The 16,612-nt window shown below is 32.6% G+C and overlaps 1 protein-coding gene across 1 annotated transcript in view; it reads left to right on the forward strand.

The window, feature by feature from the left end:
- LOC136971112 (zinc finger protein 728-like) overlaps positions 1-16,612 on the forward strand; it is a 92,215-nt gene that overhangs the window by 53,743 nt on the left and 21,860 nt on the right. Inside the window, exon 3 of the mRNA XM_067265588.1 lies at positions 14,256-14,454. Within this exon, the coding sequence (XP_067121689.1) occupies positions 14,256-14,454 (199 nt within the window). The remainder of the gene's footprint in view (positions 1-14,255; positions 14,455-16,612) is intronic.

Raw genomic sequence — 16,612 nt, forward strand, 5'->3', positions numbered from 1 at the left:
AAAGTTTTTTTTTAACTCTTTTCGCCCTGTGGGCACTAAGAGGGCCTCTTTTAGTAGGCCCATTATGGGTTCGGCCAGGCCCACAATGGGGCGACCGGGTGGTGAGGGACGGGGTCCGACGTATCCGAACGGACCACCCCCCGAAAAATTCCTGGGGATTATTCGATCCCGGGTCCCCAGAGCGGTAGGCTGCCACCTTGACCGCTCGGCCATCCGGCCGTCGGCCGGAAAAGTTAAGCAACTCGTTGCTTGACTTTTTTTTTAATTAGTAGATTGTTATGGTATTATTATTTTTTATATTTAAAATAGTATTATGCCTTATTTTAATAACATCTGCACGATTATCGAATAAAAATTTTGTTTATGAATTTGCTATATAGAGTTTCGCTTATATTTAAAATAAAATTAATTACACAGAGGTAACATATTTGATTGCACGTGTTTTTACTGTATCGCATGATGCTGGGAGGTATCGTCACACCTGAATTATATTGAACAAAATATACAGATTGGCGGGAGAACGTTTTAAAATTTGTCAATTGCTCGTATATAACGCAGGTAATGAATTATCAGTGCGAGTAAATAAGGCTTTTCGGTTTTGTTTCCGTTTTCTACCACTAGAGGTCGCTTTTTACTAACGTACAGTACAGCACGTTTCGAGTAACAATAGGAAACAGGCATGGCTCCCTGGGAAGCGGTGTTTATCGTCGTATTTTCTTGTCGAAAACAGTCTAACTTTGTGTAAATCTTTGTCTGGGGACGCGATAAAGTTTGTTTTCTTAGCTTTCCTGGTAAAACAGAGTCGAAAAGAGCGTATTCGTGACACTTCGATCCTATTCAAGCGTGGTCTGTGAACACGAGGTCGGACACGTGCCGCGATACATTGCACCAGTCGTCATTTTGGTTCGTTTACGGTGTTTTTAGAGCGAATTTGGCTGTTTTCTTTTTTCCGACGACATCAATTAGCTAGACTTGTTATATATTTTTTAAAATGGTTTGGTGTTCGGCGCCGAATTGTAAAAATTCGCCAGAAAAAGGCATGAATTTGTTCCGTTTTCCCGCTGAGACGGACGGCAGTGCTAAGTGGCTCCGACTTTGCACAAGAGAGAAGTGGAAACAGGACGAGAATTCCAGGCTGTATGAGGTTAGTCGAAAATATAAAGTTGCTAAGTGTTTACAGTAAGGATTGTAATTTAACCGAATTTTTTTAGATAGATTTTGAGGTGTTTGTCACTATTTGAAATAAAAGAGGTGTATGGCTTTTCAACAAATACCGTAAATTACTGTATATATGTCATCCCCTTGTTTTAAGTTATATTTTTAGTTACATTTGGTAAATTTTAAATCTAGATATCTTTTCCATGAACAGGTAATGTTATCATAAACTGAGCCATTAGCAAGTGGATAAAACCATTAAACACTGGTAGTTGGTTGCGGGTTCGTGCCTACCCAAGAGGCTGGTTTTGTGGAATTTTCTGGGTATTCTTCATGTTTGTAACACCTAAATAGGGGCCATTTTCCTCTAAACAGTCCCAGGAGGCATGTCCCTTGGCAGATTGCCATGTGTTATGTTGCCATAACCAAGTAAACTTAAACCAAACAGTAAAACATTGATAGTGTATTTGCTTCTCAGTTTGTAAAAATAATCTAGCCATGTATTGTAATATCTAAAACAGGCCTGGCCAACCTACGGGCTGCATGCGGCCCGTCACGTTAAATTGTGTGGCCTGCTAAGCGATATTATATATCTATAAAACTTTTCGTTTCTGGTTATGTGTATACCAAAACAATTAAATAAATGAAAATTTGCATGTGTCATTGTTATAATATGCAAGTGCGAGTACCTACTCTTGCTATAACAATTGTATTTGTTTTACTTTTTTAAAAGCATGTTTGCCTAAATTGTGGCCCACCGTAATGTTAGCGCGTAACATTACAAAGTGATCAAAGTGGCCCGCGAAACAATTTGGGTTGACCAGGCCTGATCTAAATTCTTCACTTTAAAAGATGAAAAACTGCATCTGGTAAATGATGTCTTTGTACTGTAATCTGTTAATATTCACTTAAGTTTCAGCTTTGAATGTCTAAATAGTCTATCCTTGTACTACAGTGGCTAATATCATTTGCTTACTACATTCTATTTTTAAACTGAATATCTTTGTACTGTATTCTGTAAGTTTTGACCAAAGAGGTTTGAGTTTTTCAATGATTGAAGTGTTTATATACACAGAGATCAAATTTATTAGAATTAATCATATGATAAATTTTCAGTTCAAGTTATCAAAGAAGGAAAGACGTAAACTGCTTTAATATTTAATAACACTTATTACTAACAAGAGACCGCCTTAATTTTTCCAACAAACAATTAAACAATTTTATTATAACAAACATTTTTGGTTGTGTTTAAGGCCCTGCATCAGGTATTCAAACAAAAATATGTTGAAAATGGTGGTCAGTACTGACTGCCACAGCATATTTGATCAGTTGTTTTTAGGATAGTCATCAGTGTTGCCACTCATCAGGGGATTGTTGATTAAAGATTGCCAGCTAGGGAAAATGTCTCGTTTTCTTCATTATTAATACATTCCCCTTTAGTTTTAGTGCACAATATTTCAAGTGTTTCCAGGGTTTGTAACTTTTGATCATAGTAAAGCCACCTTATAATTACTTGGAACACTTATAAAATGTTTACAGTTATACATCATTAAAGTTGTTTAAATTAAAACATTAAAACAGTGGTTCCCAACCGGTGTTCCGCGGATTTAGTCGCAAATCGGAAAGTGTACAATTGTATTCGAGCCGCCGAATATCAAAAAATTAAAATCATAAAATTTTCATAAACTTAAATATATATGTACGACTCATACTTATGGAGTGTACTACTGTTTCGAATAAGATAAAGGCAATGATAAAAACTGAATGAAATATGTAAAAAACATCAGGCACAAGTTTCCCATTAAAGTTATTTAGGTATATTTTTTCCTGTCTTAGAATTGGCGTTAATAATAATGCCAATCAATATGAGTAGAGATTTTGAATTATAACTGCTCAACTCTAATAAAATAACTGATGACAAGCTTATGTATTTTATATTAACTTAAGTAAGTGTTCCGCTAAAGAAAATTGCTTACAAAAGTGTTCCGCATCCTAGAAAAGGATGGGAACCACTGCATTAAAATGTGGTTCTTGGGTCAGTTCCAGTCTAAAGACTGTGTTTGTGATAAAGTTTTAGCTTTCTGACAGGTTGTATAGCAACATAATGCAACTTATTGTAACAAATTTATTTTGTTTAATATGTTTGGTGGACTGAAAACATACTTTTAATTTCAATTATTTTAAATTTTAAACTTTCAGTCATTTAAATTAATATTTCATAATAATTGAGAATGATGGGATATAATACAAATTACATACATTGTTTAATAATAATTTTATTATAAATAACAAAATAAATAAAGTTGAAGTTTGATATTTCTATCTGTTTGTATTGCTTACAGTCCAATAAATTTTTAAAATATATATTTATTTAATTCACTATTAAAATCATTTTAGTTTATATGGATTATATCTTCCCTCATTCGGAACTTTATTATCTCTTGTAAACACTTTGAAAATTTACTTAACCTCACAAACTTTATATATTAGGTATTCTTTTATCTTTATCTCATTTTACTTTATAAAAACGTTTACTCTGATACTCCTGTTTGCAGCTTGTGTAATGTAAAAATGCATTCAAATAAAGTAAATATGTATAAATTTATCCTTGTACTGTATTATATCAGGTCAGTCCATAAGTTCATGCGTATTTTTATGTACAAAAAAGCAGCAAAAAATTTTAATTAAATTTTATTTCATTCTATAATGTATTCACCATTATTTTGTACAATTTCTTGCCATCTTGATGGTAGCTTTTTAATCCCGTCTTCGTAAAATGATTTCGGTTTTGAATCAAAATATTCAGAAATAGCCTTTTTTACATTGTTCTCATCCTCAAAAGTTTTCCCTTTTAAAAAATTCTGCAAACTGCGAAAAAGATGACAATCACTGGGAGCAATATCTGGCGAATATGGTGGATGAGGTAAAATTTCTCAGTTGTAGCTTTCAAGTTTCTGTACAGTTATTTTTGCAGCGTGTGGTCTGGCATTGTTATGTTGCAAGAGAACCTGCTTTCTGTTCACTAACGACGGTCAATTTTTTTTTCAATTTTTCATTTAAACGCTCTAATTGCTCACAATGCATTTGAGCTGTAATTGTTTGATTAGGTTCTAACATCTCAAAGTGAATTACACCTGACATATCCCACCAAACAGACAAAAGAATTTTTTTTGGATGCAACCCACCTTTTGCAGTCGGTTTTGGCTGCTTGTCGTGATCCATCCATTGTCTTTTTCTCGTCACATTATTATAGAGGATCAATTTTTTGTTTCCAGTAACCAGCCTACCAAGAAAAGGTTCTAAAGCAATACGGGATAAAAGAGACGTGCAAATGTTTACACGTTGTTGTTGGTTAGCTATTGACAGTTCATGTGGTATCCATTTTCCTAGCTTTGAAACTTTTCCGATTTGTTGTAGGTGTCTATGAACAGTTTCGTGGGATGAATTTAAACATTCCACAATTTCATCAACTGTTAAAGATTGTTCTGCTTCAACTAATGCTGAGAGAGCATCATCATCAAAGTCAACGGGTCTTCCAGTACGAGCCTTATCCTCCACACTAAAATCATTGTTTCTAAATCTTTCAAATCACTTCTGCGCAGTCCTTGCACTAATTACAATTTGATTACATACAGTATTTATTTTTTTGGCTGCATTTGTAGCATTCTCACCACTTAAAAATAAAAAGTATAAAACATGTCTTTTATATTCATCCGTTACTTCCATTTTAACAAAAATAGACAACTGAAATGTTTACAATTCTGAACAGTATTATATGAATGAGATCCAATTTTACACTGAAGTGTTAAATTGGATCTCATTCATATAATGCACATGGACTTACGGACTGACCTGATACAAAGTATTTACTTAGCTTTTATTTTGAAATCTATTCAGTTAAAGCTTAGAAGTAAATGTCAGAATAGTCTCTGAATAAAAAAAAATAATCTATTTGGAATTATATAAGGAATTCTGTGGCTTGAACTTGAAGGAATTGCGGTTTACTGCATGTACAAAGCATGGAAGCTGTGCTTTGGCCATGGAACTAACAAACCAAAATTTGCAGCTGCATAAGGAACATTTGTGTCTTAACCTTGTATTTGTAGACCTTGAATTGGTCACACTTTGTGTAACAACAGGGAAAAAGCATCATGCCGTAGGAAGCAGTGTGTATCATTGTATTTTTTTGTCAAAAGTGATCTAGTGTTGTGTAATTAATTGCAAATTCTCATTGGGGCACAATAAAGTTTGTTTTCATTGCTTTCCTAGTAAACCAAATCGAAAAGATAATGGATTTCTGGCACTTCGATTCCCTGTAAGTACATTTATGTGCTTTATGTACACAAGTAACCTAAGTTGCATGTATTTATTTAGCATCAAAACTTGTTTTAATAGATTTAGAAATGTGGAATTACTAAAAGTAATAATTCTAAGGAATATATTTTTGAAATAGTTCAAGGTAAACAATGAACATAATCAGAATTATGGTTTTCATAAAGTAGACACACGCCAAACAGGTTTGTGATAACGAAAAACAATTATTTATAAATTGATAATTCGTCCTTGTGAGTTTTCCTTCATAATTAAGGACATATATTTAAATATATTACCTTATGAAGTATTTCTCAATACTTTTGTTTTAAGGTAAAAATACAGTTTTTATTTTTTATTAATTAATGATGTATTACAGTATGTGCGCATTTAATTTTAAGGATATTAGAAGAAAGTATGAAGGATATGAAAATTAACAATTAATGTCTTTTATAAAGAATTATATTATATATATATTATATATATATATATATAATGACTTTCATTAAAGACTTGAGTATATTTGTAGTGCTTAAACTTCTTGATTGATGGCCAAATTGCACATAAATTGTAAGTAAGCAGGTCTCAAATATTTTGCATGTTCTGTATATACCAAAAATAGGCCTTTTTCTATCAGTTATAAGTGATGTGTCAAATATGTTTATGGGCCGCACTTCGGCCACCACTGCTTTACATAGTAAAGAATGACTATTTATAAAACCTTCATTCAACTTAGTCTAATTTGTTGTGAAGTTATTTTTTGGACTTTGCCCATAATTTATTGAAATAAAATAAATAATGCCTCTTGGACAATAATTGCCAACTCCATTTTAACAAAATATGATACAATTCTATATAAACAATAACCTAAACTAACAAAATGAAAATAAATTGTTTTTACTCTAACACAAAAAATATATCAATTTCATTGCAAATGGGTTTTATCAAAGAAATTAAATCTTTATCTATATGACTAAGTTCAGTATTTCTAGTTAACTGAAAATGTACGGTACTTTGTATCATTCTAAACAGTAAATTTATGAACTGACAAGATTTTCTGCAGAACAAAGTAAATGAAATATAGGTGTAGGAGTCTAATTTACTTCTATTTATATTAATGAATATAATGAAAGAAGTTTAATAACAAAGGTATATAAATAATAATTTTAACAGATCATAGTACAATTTTGATTTGAGTGTGTTGGTTATAGTATTTTAAATTTTAAGTACATACATTACCAATTAATTGAAATAACTGTCCATTGTACTGTAATCTGTTATTCATTGTTAGATGCTTAATAAACATTTTCTAGGTCTTGTATTTTCATGCATAACGGATTTTCTGTATATGCTCTTCCTGCCGTTACTTTGTATACTAAAAAACTTAGTTTATGCAATCTTTCATGCCATATTTTAGGGCTTGTTTGTATTGTTTGCATTTTCAGAAAATATGATCGTAGGTTGCCATTAAACTGCAATCATCCTTATACAGAATCCTCTAATGACATGGATATTCATTTGCACTTGAAATCTGGCATTTATATGATTTCCTTTTAGCATTCACAGATAGGTTTGAAGCTATATTATAAAGAAGCTGTCACTAGATACATTATCATACTATTTTATAAATTTATAAATTGTAAATTTTTTTATACTATTATCTTTAAATAAAGTATTTTACTATAGGTATAGAATGAACTACATTACGTTGTTGGCTTACATTAGAATAAATCTTTGTTTGGCGAGTTATTTTGGCAGTGTTAGTTTCGTTGCAAGATTCTTTACTTTAAAATAAGTTTGGAAAAATGTGTAGAATAAACTGTAGATTCGTACTTCATAATATGCTTAAATATGTAGCAGATGTTAATGTAGTAAGTGCTCACTGACTGCGTGTGTTGGAAATATATAAAATTTTAAATACAATTGAATATGATTAGGAATAAAAACTGAAATTTAAGAAATTTTTTGCATTAAAAGTTTTGTTTTCTTCGTGTAAGTTTTATACATTAATAATATAATTAATGTATATAATATAATATAATGTGATTTAAGGTGAAAATGCAAGCTTATGCCAACCGTGCAACATTTCTGAGGTATGTAGCTTTTGTTTTTAATCAGGTGGTCACAATCCTCTTAAGCTTTACAAGATATTTAAAGCCTAGAGCTGTGCCACCATACTTTGTAATTCAGGACATAAACAATATAACATAGAAGTATCAAAATAAAATGATTCAGAAAATGAGAGAAATCATATGGCAAAACATAACTTGAATATTTCATTATAACTTTTTCTTTTGCCATATTTATAAATAATTTTGATACATGAGTTTAACTTCAAGATTTTATAGGCAAATGTGCACACACACACACATACACACACCTGTGCATGCACATGCACAGGTGTGTGTGTGTGTTTAAACGAAAATGCTAAATTTTTTAAAAAATATGTACAGTTTTAATAAATATTTTCGTGTTACAGAAAATATTTTAAAACAGTGTATGGTTTGATAATTTTGATTAAGCCAGTTTAACTAATTAATAACAATCTGTAATATCACTTTTTATAGTTAGATCATCATTTTGTGAGTAATGTTTTCATATTTAATATTTTATTTATACTTTCTTATACAAACTTAATGAGTGCTGGATAGGAAAAAAAATGACTATTTTAAGCAAAAATTTAATTATCCAGGTGGCTAGAAGTCCCATTTAATTTGAAGAAATTAGTTTTACCATATACATGTACTGTACATCAGATTACAGACAAGTAAATGCAGATGACTCACAGCTGTGGCAGGTGCAGTACCATTTGTGGCAGCTTCCTATCACTAATTGTATTATTCTAAAGAATGAAAATACTCATTTGGCTTGTGTTAAATTTGACTAGATGTAATACAAAGTTGTTATATTTGTAGAAGTCGGTAGTCCACCGAGAATTAGAAATTCGCGAATAGGTAATGCTCTAAATAACTACGAATGATGGTGACGTGCATCAAAAAGTACTTTCGTTATTACGGTAGAACCCGATTAATCGAGGTTTTGTATTATTCGAGGCAAACCTGTAAGTAAGTACACTACTTTCTTTTATGAATTACAGTGTAAGAAAAGTTATAAACAATGAACAGGTATTACGAAATTACTTGTTTCTATTAGCTTTTATCATTTAACTTCGATGTGAGACGAAACATTCTTATTAAAATGTAACTACTATAATACACATTTTGATTAAAACTATTGTACTGTACATGTGTTAACTGTATAATAAATGATGTAAGAATTGTGATTTTTATACAAGATTATATTCACTAAAGTATAAAAATATATTTGTATTTGTAATTTTTAATCCAAAACTGTCATGGATGCCGATTTTTATCAGTGTCTTCAGTTATCCAAGGTAGTATTGGTCCACATTATCTCAGATAAGGTTCTATTGTTTAATTTTTTATGCCAAAAGTCAGTCATTTTTATATTATAAGATTACATTATTCTTACATAATGTCAAATTTATTTTGATTTCTAAAAAATTCTACAATCTTTATCATTTTTCTTACACATTCTATATAGAGAGGTTTCATGTCGACATCACGAGTGACGTCATGGGCATGCGCAATTGTCCAGCACCATCTTTGTGACTTGTTTACGTTTTGTGTGTGTTCACGTGCGCTTTAGCTGGAGTTCTTGTCTTGTTTATTCGTCTCGAATATCACTATGGTAATTTGTTGCGTAATTGGGTGTAATGCTAGTTCACTCAAGAACAAAGGAACATCGTTTTTTAAAGTTCCCGGCGTTATTTGTCATCAAGGACCCCAAACTGAAGAGCTTTCACGACGAAGACAATCTGCATGGCTCTCGAGAATTAACCGGAAAAATTTCAATATGGATAAAGTGAATATCAATACAAGAGTTTGTCAGAAACATTTCATTTCAGGTAAGCAATAAATCAGATTACTAGTTATCAATAAATTAGATAAACTTTTGCATGTGTATCATAAAATGCCTGCTCGTAATATACAGTAGAGTTAATATTAAAGTGTTAAGGAAAGATAATTGCTTAGCAGATGACGAATTAGAAATGCATTTGAGCCAACTGTCTTTCCAGTCTAATTTACATAAATAAAATTGTGTATTTTTTAAGATATAAACCAATAATTTCCATTGTTCATTTTACAAATAGCTAAGTTAGGTTATTTTGGTGAGCAACATTAACATTTCTTTAAGATGCTACTTTTTTACCATGATTTTTTACATTAGTAACAAATAATCATTATGTAGTAACCTTCAACTTGTTCCTGACAAATTCTTATTTATTATTTATATATAGCATACCATAATGAAAACTTTTCTTTTAATATTGTTTAATGTTAGTAATTTTACATACAGTATATTAATAATAATTTAATATTAAATTATCATAATATATTATTTAAAAAGTTTTTTCACCCCCAAAGGAAAACCTTCCTCATTGTACGACAAGTCATCACCAGACTGGGTGCCAACGTTATACATGGGGTATGAGAGTGGCCACAACCCAACTGCAAATCAGGAGCGTTATGAAAGAGCACGTAATCGCAAGAGACGACGAGTTGCCTCAGAAGCTGAAACTTCTAAGGCAACTGAAGCTTGCACTCAACCTTCTACTGTTAAAGATGTACAGATCTCGACAACTGCAGAAGTGGAAGAAGCAGAGCCTTTAAAATCTAATTCATGGGTACAGACTACATCTTTAATTGAAACTGTCACTTGCCATACTGTTCATTAAGAAAGTCTTTTGTCATACTTGCCAAACAAACTTAAAAACTGAAGTTTTATTCTTTAAAAAAAAAAAAACATGTTCTTAATGAAGAGTTGTTTGAGGGTGATGACGACAAGGTTCATTTTTTTACTAGACTCAGCAATTTTAAATTGCTTTCATTGGTGCTGAACCTTTATTGCAAACAAATTGATCATCCAATCCAGAAAATTAACTCCTTTTCAAAGAGATGATGGTATGTTTGATGAGACTTTGCTTAAATTTAAGTTTGGAAGATTTGGCTTACATATTTAATATTTCAAAGGCCACAACTCTTGATCTACAACAAAGTCTGACAAGGTGATTTCATATGGATCACCTTGACATAATGAAATTTTCTCTTCATATAAAACTGCATCTCGTCTTGTTAGACTGCTTGAATAGCTCGCAAGAAAAGAATCTTTTTTAACTTTATCCATAATAATAGAACTGCTTTATTTTTATAAGTTTAAACCGAAAAAAAGCAATGCCAACCTGTCGAACAACAGACCACCTGCAAGCTACGCAAGCGGAACTGACCACAAAAATGGGAAAGGGGTGGAACAAACGTGTGTTTTATCACGTGATGTGCAACCTTGAAACCTCTATATTTCTAGGTGTATAAGAGATAGTTTCATTCTAGATGTTTGTAGTAGTCGGGCTCTGTCTACATATCCTGGCCACGGAACATCAAATCCAAGCAGAGAATCCAAGCAGTTGCAATCATTTTTGTTTTATTCAGCTGCTAAATTAAAATATTCCACATTTAGGCTGGTTACAAAACAATTCTGTTAAGACATTAAGTCTAATTTTTGTCTTTATTATCTTTAAATTAATTTACTATATACAGTAGATCCCCTTATAACACAGTAGATACGTTCCGTGTTATGTGAATTCCATGTTGTACGAGTCACTTAGATTTTACAAAAACATGAACCATTCACAGCTTGGCACTTGTGCAGTTTAGGGGGTATGGCTGTTTGAAAGGTTTTCTTCCATAAAATTAATTGATTTTAAACTAATTTGACTCGAACATTTTCAAAACACGTATAATTTTTTGGGGAATAATCCACATAAACTATGCTATAAACAAAAAATTGTAAGAATACTTACTGAGTGTGCACCGTTCAATGACGCCATTGTTTAAGCTTGTTTTCATCGCGGACGCGTTTCCTGATAAGTTATTCTTTCTGCAAAAAATTTGCTAAACTTTGGAGATATCATTAATAGAAATATAATTTTTATGGCCATTGAATAATAAATGTTTTTTAGTAGGTGTGCTGCTCGTTTAAACTCAACGGTTTGTGCAATGTCCACTTTGGTCCAGATTCGACCAATCCTGTAGAGACACGAGTTGGCCATAACAATCTGTCTCATTCTTTTACCGTGTTATACGAGCCTCTTTTATCATGTTATACAAACACAATCGCAATTTTTCCGCCATGTTATACAAATTCATCTTACATGAACCTGTGTTATAGAGGGGTCTACTGTATTGGGGTTTTTTCTTTTTCTTTTTTTCTTTTTTTTTTTAATCATAAAGCAGCTATTGCTACTGACTCTATTACAAAATATATATTGTCCATTAAAAACAAGCACACAGATGAAAGCAAAGAACTGAACATGAAGATGTTTTATATGCATTCTGGAGGAGAACATGCTTAGTTTAAAAATATTTCCTTTCGGCATCATTGACGTGTATGTTTTTAAGTGCAGTTTGATTAATTTGATCAGTAAATAAGCTCAATTATATAAATTTATGCAATTATATTTATGGTATTCTATTTTGTTTAAACATTCATTTTGGCTTCCTAGTTTACAGAACTTAATTATCTGTCTACTAAGAATTTACATAATGATAGTTATTTTTACTTGTATAATTATTTGTACTTATCTTGGTACATATTACAGTAGAGAGTCGTTAATACGAATCGTCGGTTATCCGAACGCTTTCCAGTCAGACTGTCGTGCTGAATCGAACGTTTTTGATACTAGATTTACTTCTAAAGTATAATTTTTATGTTTTTATATTGGGTTGAGTCATAAATAAGTTCCGTTAGCGAGTAGGTGTAAATGACTGTCAAATACTTGCCAGATGTTGTGTTGCTTCAACTGAGTTTTATTAGTGGCTATTAGCAAATAGTCTATAAATGTAAATTTTAACACTGACGTGTCAATAATGTAATAAAAAATTATTTTTGAATTCATTTAAAATGAAACAGTTGAAAGTGCATGTATGCCATATCATGTTGTGGGAGTTTAAACTCAGCAATAATGCTACAGAAACAGCAAAAAAAATTTGCAATGTCTACGGCAGTGGTATAATTTCAGAGAGAGCGGTTCGAACGTGGTTTACAAAATTTTGTTCTGGTGATTTCTCCTTAAAAGATGATGAAAGACCAGACCGCTCCTCAGACTTTGACGACAACGTTTTAAAGGTCCGGATTGAGCAGAATTTACAGCAAACGACGAGGGAGTTAGCAGAGAAACTGCACACATCCCAATCAACCATTAATCGTCACCTCCAAAAACTAGCAAAAGTAAGCAAGCTGGGAGTTTGGGTTTCACATAACCTCAGTGAACGGAATAAGGCTGACAGAAGGTCGATGGCTGCTACCTTGCTTTCTTGGCAAAAAGAGGAATCTTTTTTGGCTAAAATTGTTATGGAAGATGAAAAGTGGATCACATACGAAAATGTTATTCGAAAAAGACAATGGATTGACAAAAATGATCAGCCACATCCAGACCCTAAGCCCAGTGTGCATGGAAGGAAAATTTTGTTATTTGTATGGTGGGATCGTCGAGGAATTATCCATTTTGAGTTGTTGCCACGCAATGAAACTGTTACTGCAAATGTATACATACAACAGTTAGAGCAACTTCGGCTAAAACTTCATGAAAAGAATCCTGCACTTGTTAACAGAAAAAAGATCACCTTATTGCATGACAATGCAAGGCCACACACAGCGAAGATTACACAAGAAAAAGTTTTGGAGTTTGGCTGGTCTGTTTTGCCTCATCCACCATATTTACCGGACCTGGCACCAACAGATTTCCATCTTTTCCGGGCACTGCAGAATGCAAGGGCAGCATTTTGGAAGCATTGCCCTTGTAAAGGGCAATGCTTCCAAAATGATGACCAGGTTCAGGAGTTCATCCAGGAGTTTTTTAATTCGAAACCACCAGAATTTTATGCAAGGGGAATTGACAAGTTGCCCGAAAAATGGCAAGAAGTCATTAATAATGATGGTGAATATGTGTTAGATTAAAGTCTATTTTTGTACATTTTATTGGCAAATAAATTTCAGTTTAGAAAACAGAACTTATTTATGACTCAACCTAATATATTCTTCAATATATTTATTTTGTTTGTACAAAATAAAGAAATCATGTTTAACGATACAATAGCCTCGATTATTATTATAAATCGTTTCGTTAGGCTTAAAATCGACAAAAATTCAACACGAAGCGACACGCAATGCAGAAAAATTTGAACATCGGACAGGTTAATATATTTTTTGTACATAATCGGTTATCCGAACCAATCACTAATCAGAACAACCCCAGTCCCCAATTGATTAGGATTAACGACTCTCTACTGTATATTCCAATTTGTTCTATAATTTTATATAAGAAATTAACTGTTTTTACAGCTGTTTTAATCATTTTATTAAATGTTTTTGAGTATATAGAACAAGCTTAACAGCTTAAAATGTAATTACCTTATGATGAAAATAGTCAAATCTCTGGTTTCGAGTGCCTTGCATTTCAAACAATTCGGTTTATGAACATTTTGTTCATAAACCAAACTTTTTTTTGCCCCAGTTGCCATATGATAACTCTGTTACCAAACAAGCTACTCGGCAGAGCCTGCCACCGATGATCAACTTTCTATGTTGAAGAAAGTTGATGATGATATTAAAAATATTAATTACACTTGATTTGTAATTATTGATTATATAACTTTTCTTTATTCTAAATATGTTTTATAGACATTTTAATTTTTTGTCTTCTTGTTTAGGCACATTTTGATGCTGATCAGTTTGAAAAGAAAATTCCCAATAAATTAAAACCGAATGCAATACCGACTCTCTTTCCCCACACGCAACAAAAAAAACCTACAGGGTACGCGTGGAAAGAAAATCCTTTTTCCAAGTCTGTCGATTTGGATCATACCTATGCTCGGAGAATTTTTATCCAGAAATCATCAGCATCTTCAGGTATTTGTGAATGCTTTTCTTTTTTGACTACTACTATAATTTTTCAGTACAAAACAAAACTGACTAATGTTTTTGATCTAATACTAAGATCTTTATCAAGTCAATTAATGTTCCAATATTTGGAATGCAAATTGAACAATGACATATTACAAAACTAAGATTAAAAATATTTTAAAATAAATAATTAGTGTGAAATTTCGCACCTTCAGTTTACAGTAAACATATAAGTAAAATTATTTTACATCAGTTATTTATTGCTAAACAGAAAAAATTGTGTTAATGTGACATAACGGTTCAGTGTGGACAATTCAACACAGTACACAAAGGAATGAATTTTAATCATTTAATAAAAATAACTTTTTTTATAATGTCACCATTCACAGTTATGTTTATCACGTATGAATTATGTTGTACATAAAGACATTCATTAAAAGGGGTAATTGAGTACAGTATCACTTCATATCATACTCAACAATGTACCATCATAAATGCTTGCCGCTTGTATGACACGCTCTTTTCCTCCTTGAAGTTAATGAGTGTCCCTTTTGCTTGTAAATCCCTAGTGCTTCCAGTGTTCTGATATATTTCAATTGATTGGTCCTAATTATGGCATCGTGGAGATTAGTATGTACTGTACATCGTTATCTGTTGCATATATGACAAGGACTGTGGTATGTTTCTTGTTAGTAGTCTCATATCTAAGTTCAGCTAGACACATAGGTAAGGGTTGTTTAATAGATCCTATGTATTCGAGATCTTTATTGAATCTGTCATAGTTCTTTTAATGTGTCATCTAAATAAATGCAATGTGTAAAAGCTCTAGTTATAAAGGCTCTGAAAGCAGCTATTTTATGCATGAGTGGGTCTGCAAAATTTGGCAGGATAAATTACAATGTGCCTTGGCTTATAGTTTGATAGAGATGTATAAAGCAGCAAAGTCAAAAACTGTTATATGAGCATTAATAGTTATATGAATATGTTTGAATGTTTCGACCAGCTCTAGAACTATTCAGTGTATTATAATTCTTTAAATGGGTGGCAAGCATATCTTGTATTGAATTTTCTAACAAGAGAGTAGGGGACCCTTGATTTGTCAACCACCGGTCTCAAGTTAAACCCAGTTTATGTACAAGGGCTGTTCGGAAAGTTCGCGGCCTCAAATAGAACAACAAACAAAATAATGTTAATACTTTTTTTATTTTTTAATGTAGTCTCCTTTATTAGCAATGCACTTATTCCAGCGATGTTCTAGCTTTTTTATGCCATCACAATAGGTCGATTTGTCAAGGTGAGCAAAATACTCGTTCACTTTAGAGATGACTTCGTCATTTGAGTGGAATCTCTTTCCAGCCAAGAATTTTTTTAGGTTTGGAAAAGGGTGGAAGTCACTGGGGGTCGAATTAGGTGAGTACAGTGGATGTGGAACTAATTGGAAGCGAAGTTCGTTTACCTTTTGTTCAGTGATTCTGGCGGAATGTGCAGGTGCATTATCGTGGTGGAACAGAATCTTTTTCTTCTTCAAGTGTGGCCTCTTTTCTTCGATTTCTTTCTTCAGTTTTTCCAAAAGTTCACAGAAATAGATAGCATTGATGGTCTTTCCTCTTTCTAGGTAGTCAATAATGATGATTCCTTTAGCATCCCAAAAAATCGAGGCCATCACTTTCCTCCGCCGATGGAACTGTCTTTGCCTTCTTTGGTGATGGCAAACTGTGATGTTTCCATTGCTTCGACTGTTCTTTTGTTTCAGGAGTGTAGTAGTGGACCCATGTTTCATTAGTAGTCACAAACCGACACATGAAATCCTGTGGGTTTTTCTGATAGAAAACCAAACACTCCTTTGACATCAAAGTGCAAACATGTTTTTGCTCGGCGGTCAGCAGATGCGGCACCCGCCTTGCTGAGTCCTTCGTCATACCCAAATTTTCAGTTAGGATGTGGTAAACTCGGTTGACAGAGATGCCTGTTGTCTCAGCTATCTCACATGTTTTCAAACGGTGATCTGCTAACACAAAATCGTGAACTTTGTCGATATTTTCTTCAGTGACAGCAGTTGACGGCCGTCCGCTGCAAGTGTCATCTTCCACACTCTCTCTGCCAGATTTAAAAAGGGCTGTCCATTTTTCCACAGTGGTGTACGAAGGAGCAGACTCTCCCAAAA

Source organism: Centruroides vittatus, unplaced genomic scaffold (assembly GCF_030686945.1).
Source record: "Centruroides vittatus isolate TY-2023 unplaced genomic scaffold, ASM3068694v2 contig_2328, whole genome shotgun sequence".
Taxonomy (NCBI): domain Eukaryota; kingdom Metazoa; phylum Arthropoda; class Arachnida; order Scorpiones; family Buthidae; genus Centruroides; species Centruroides vittatus.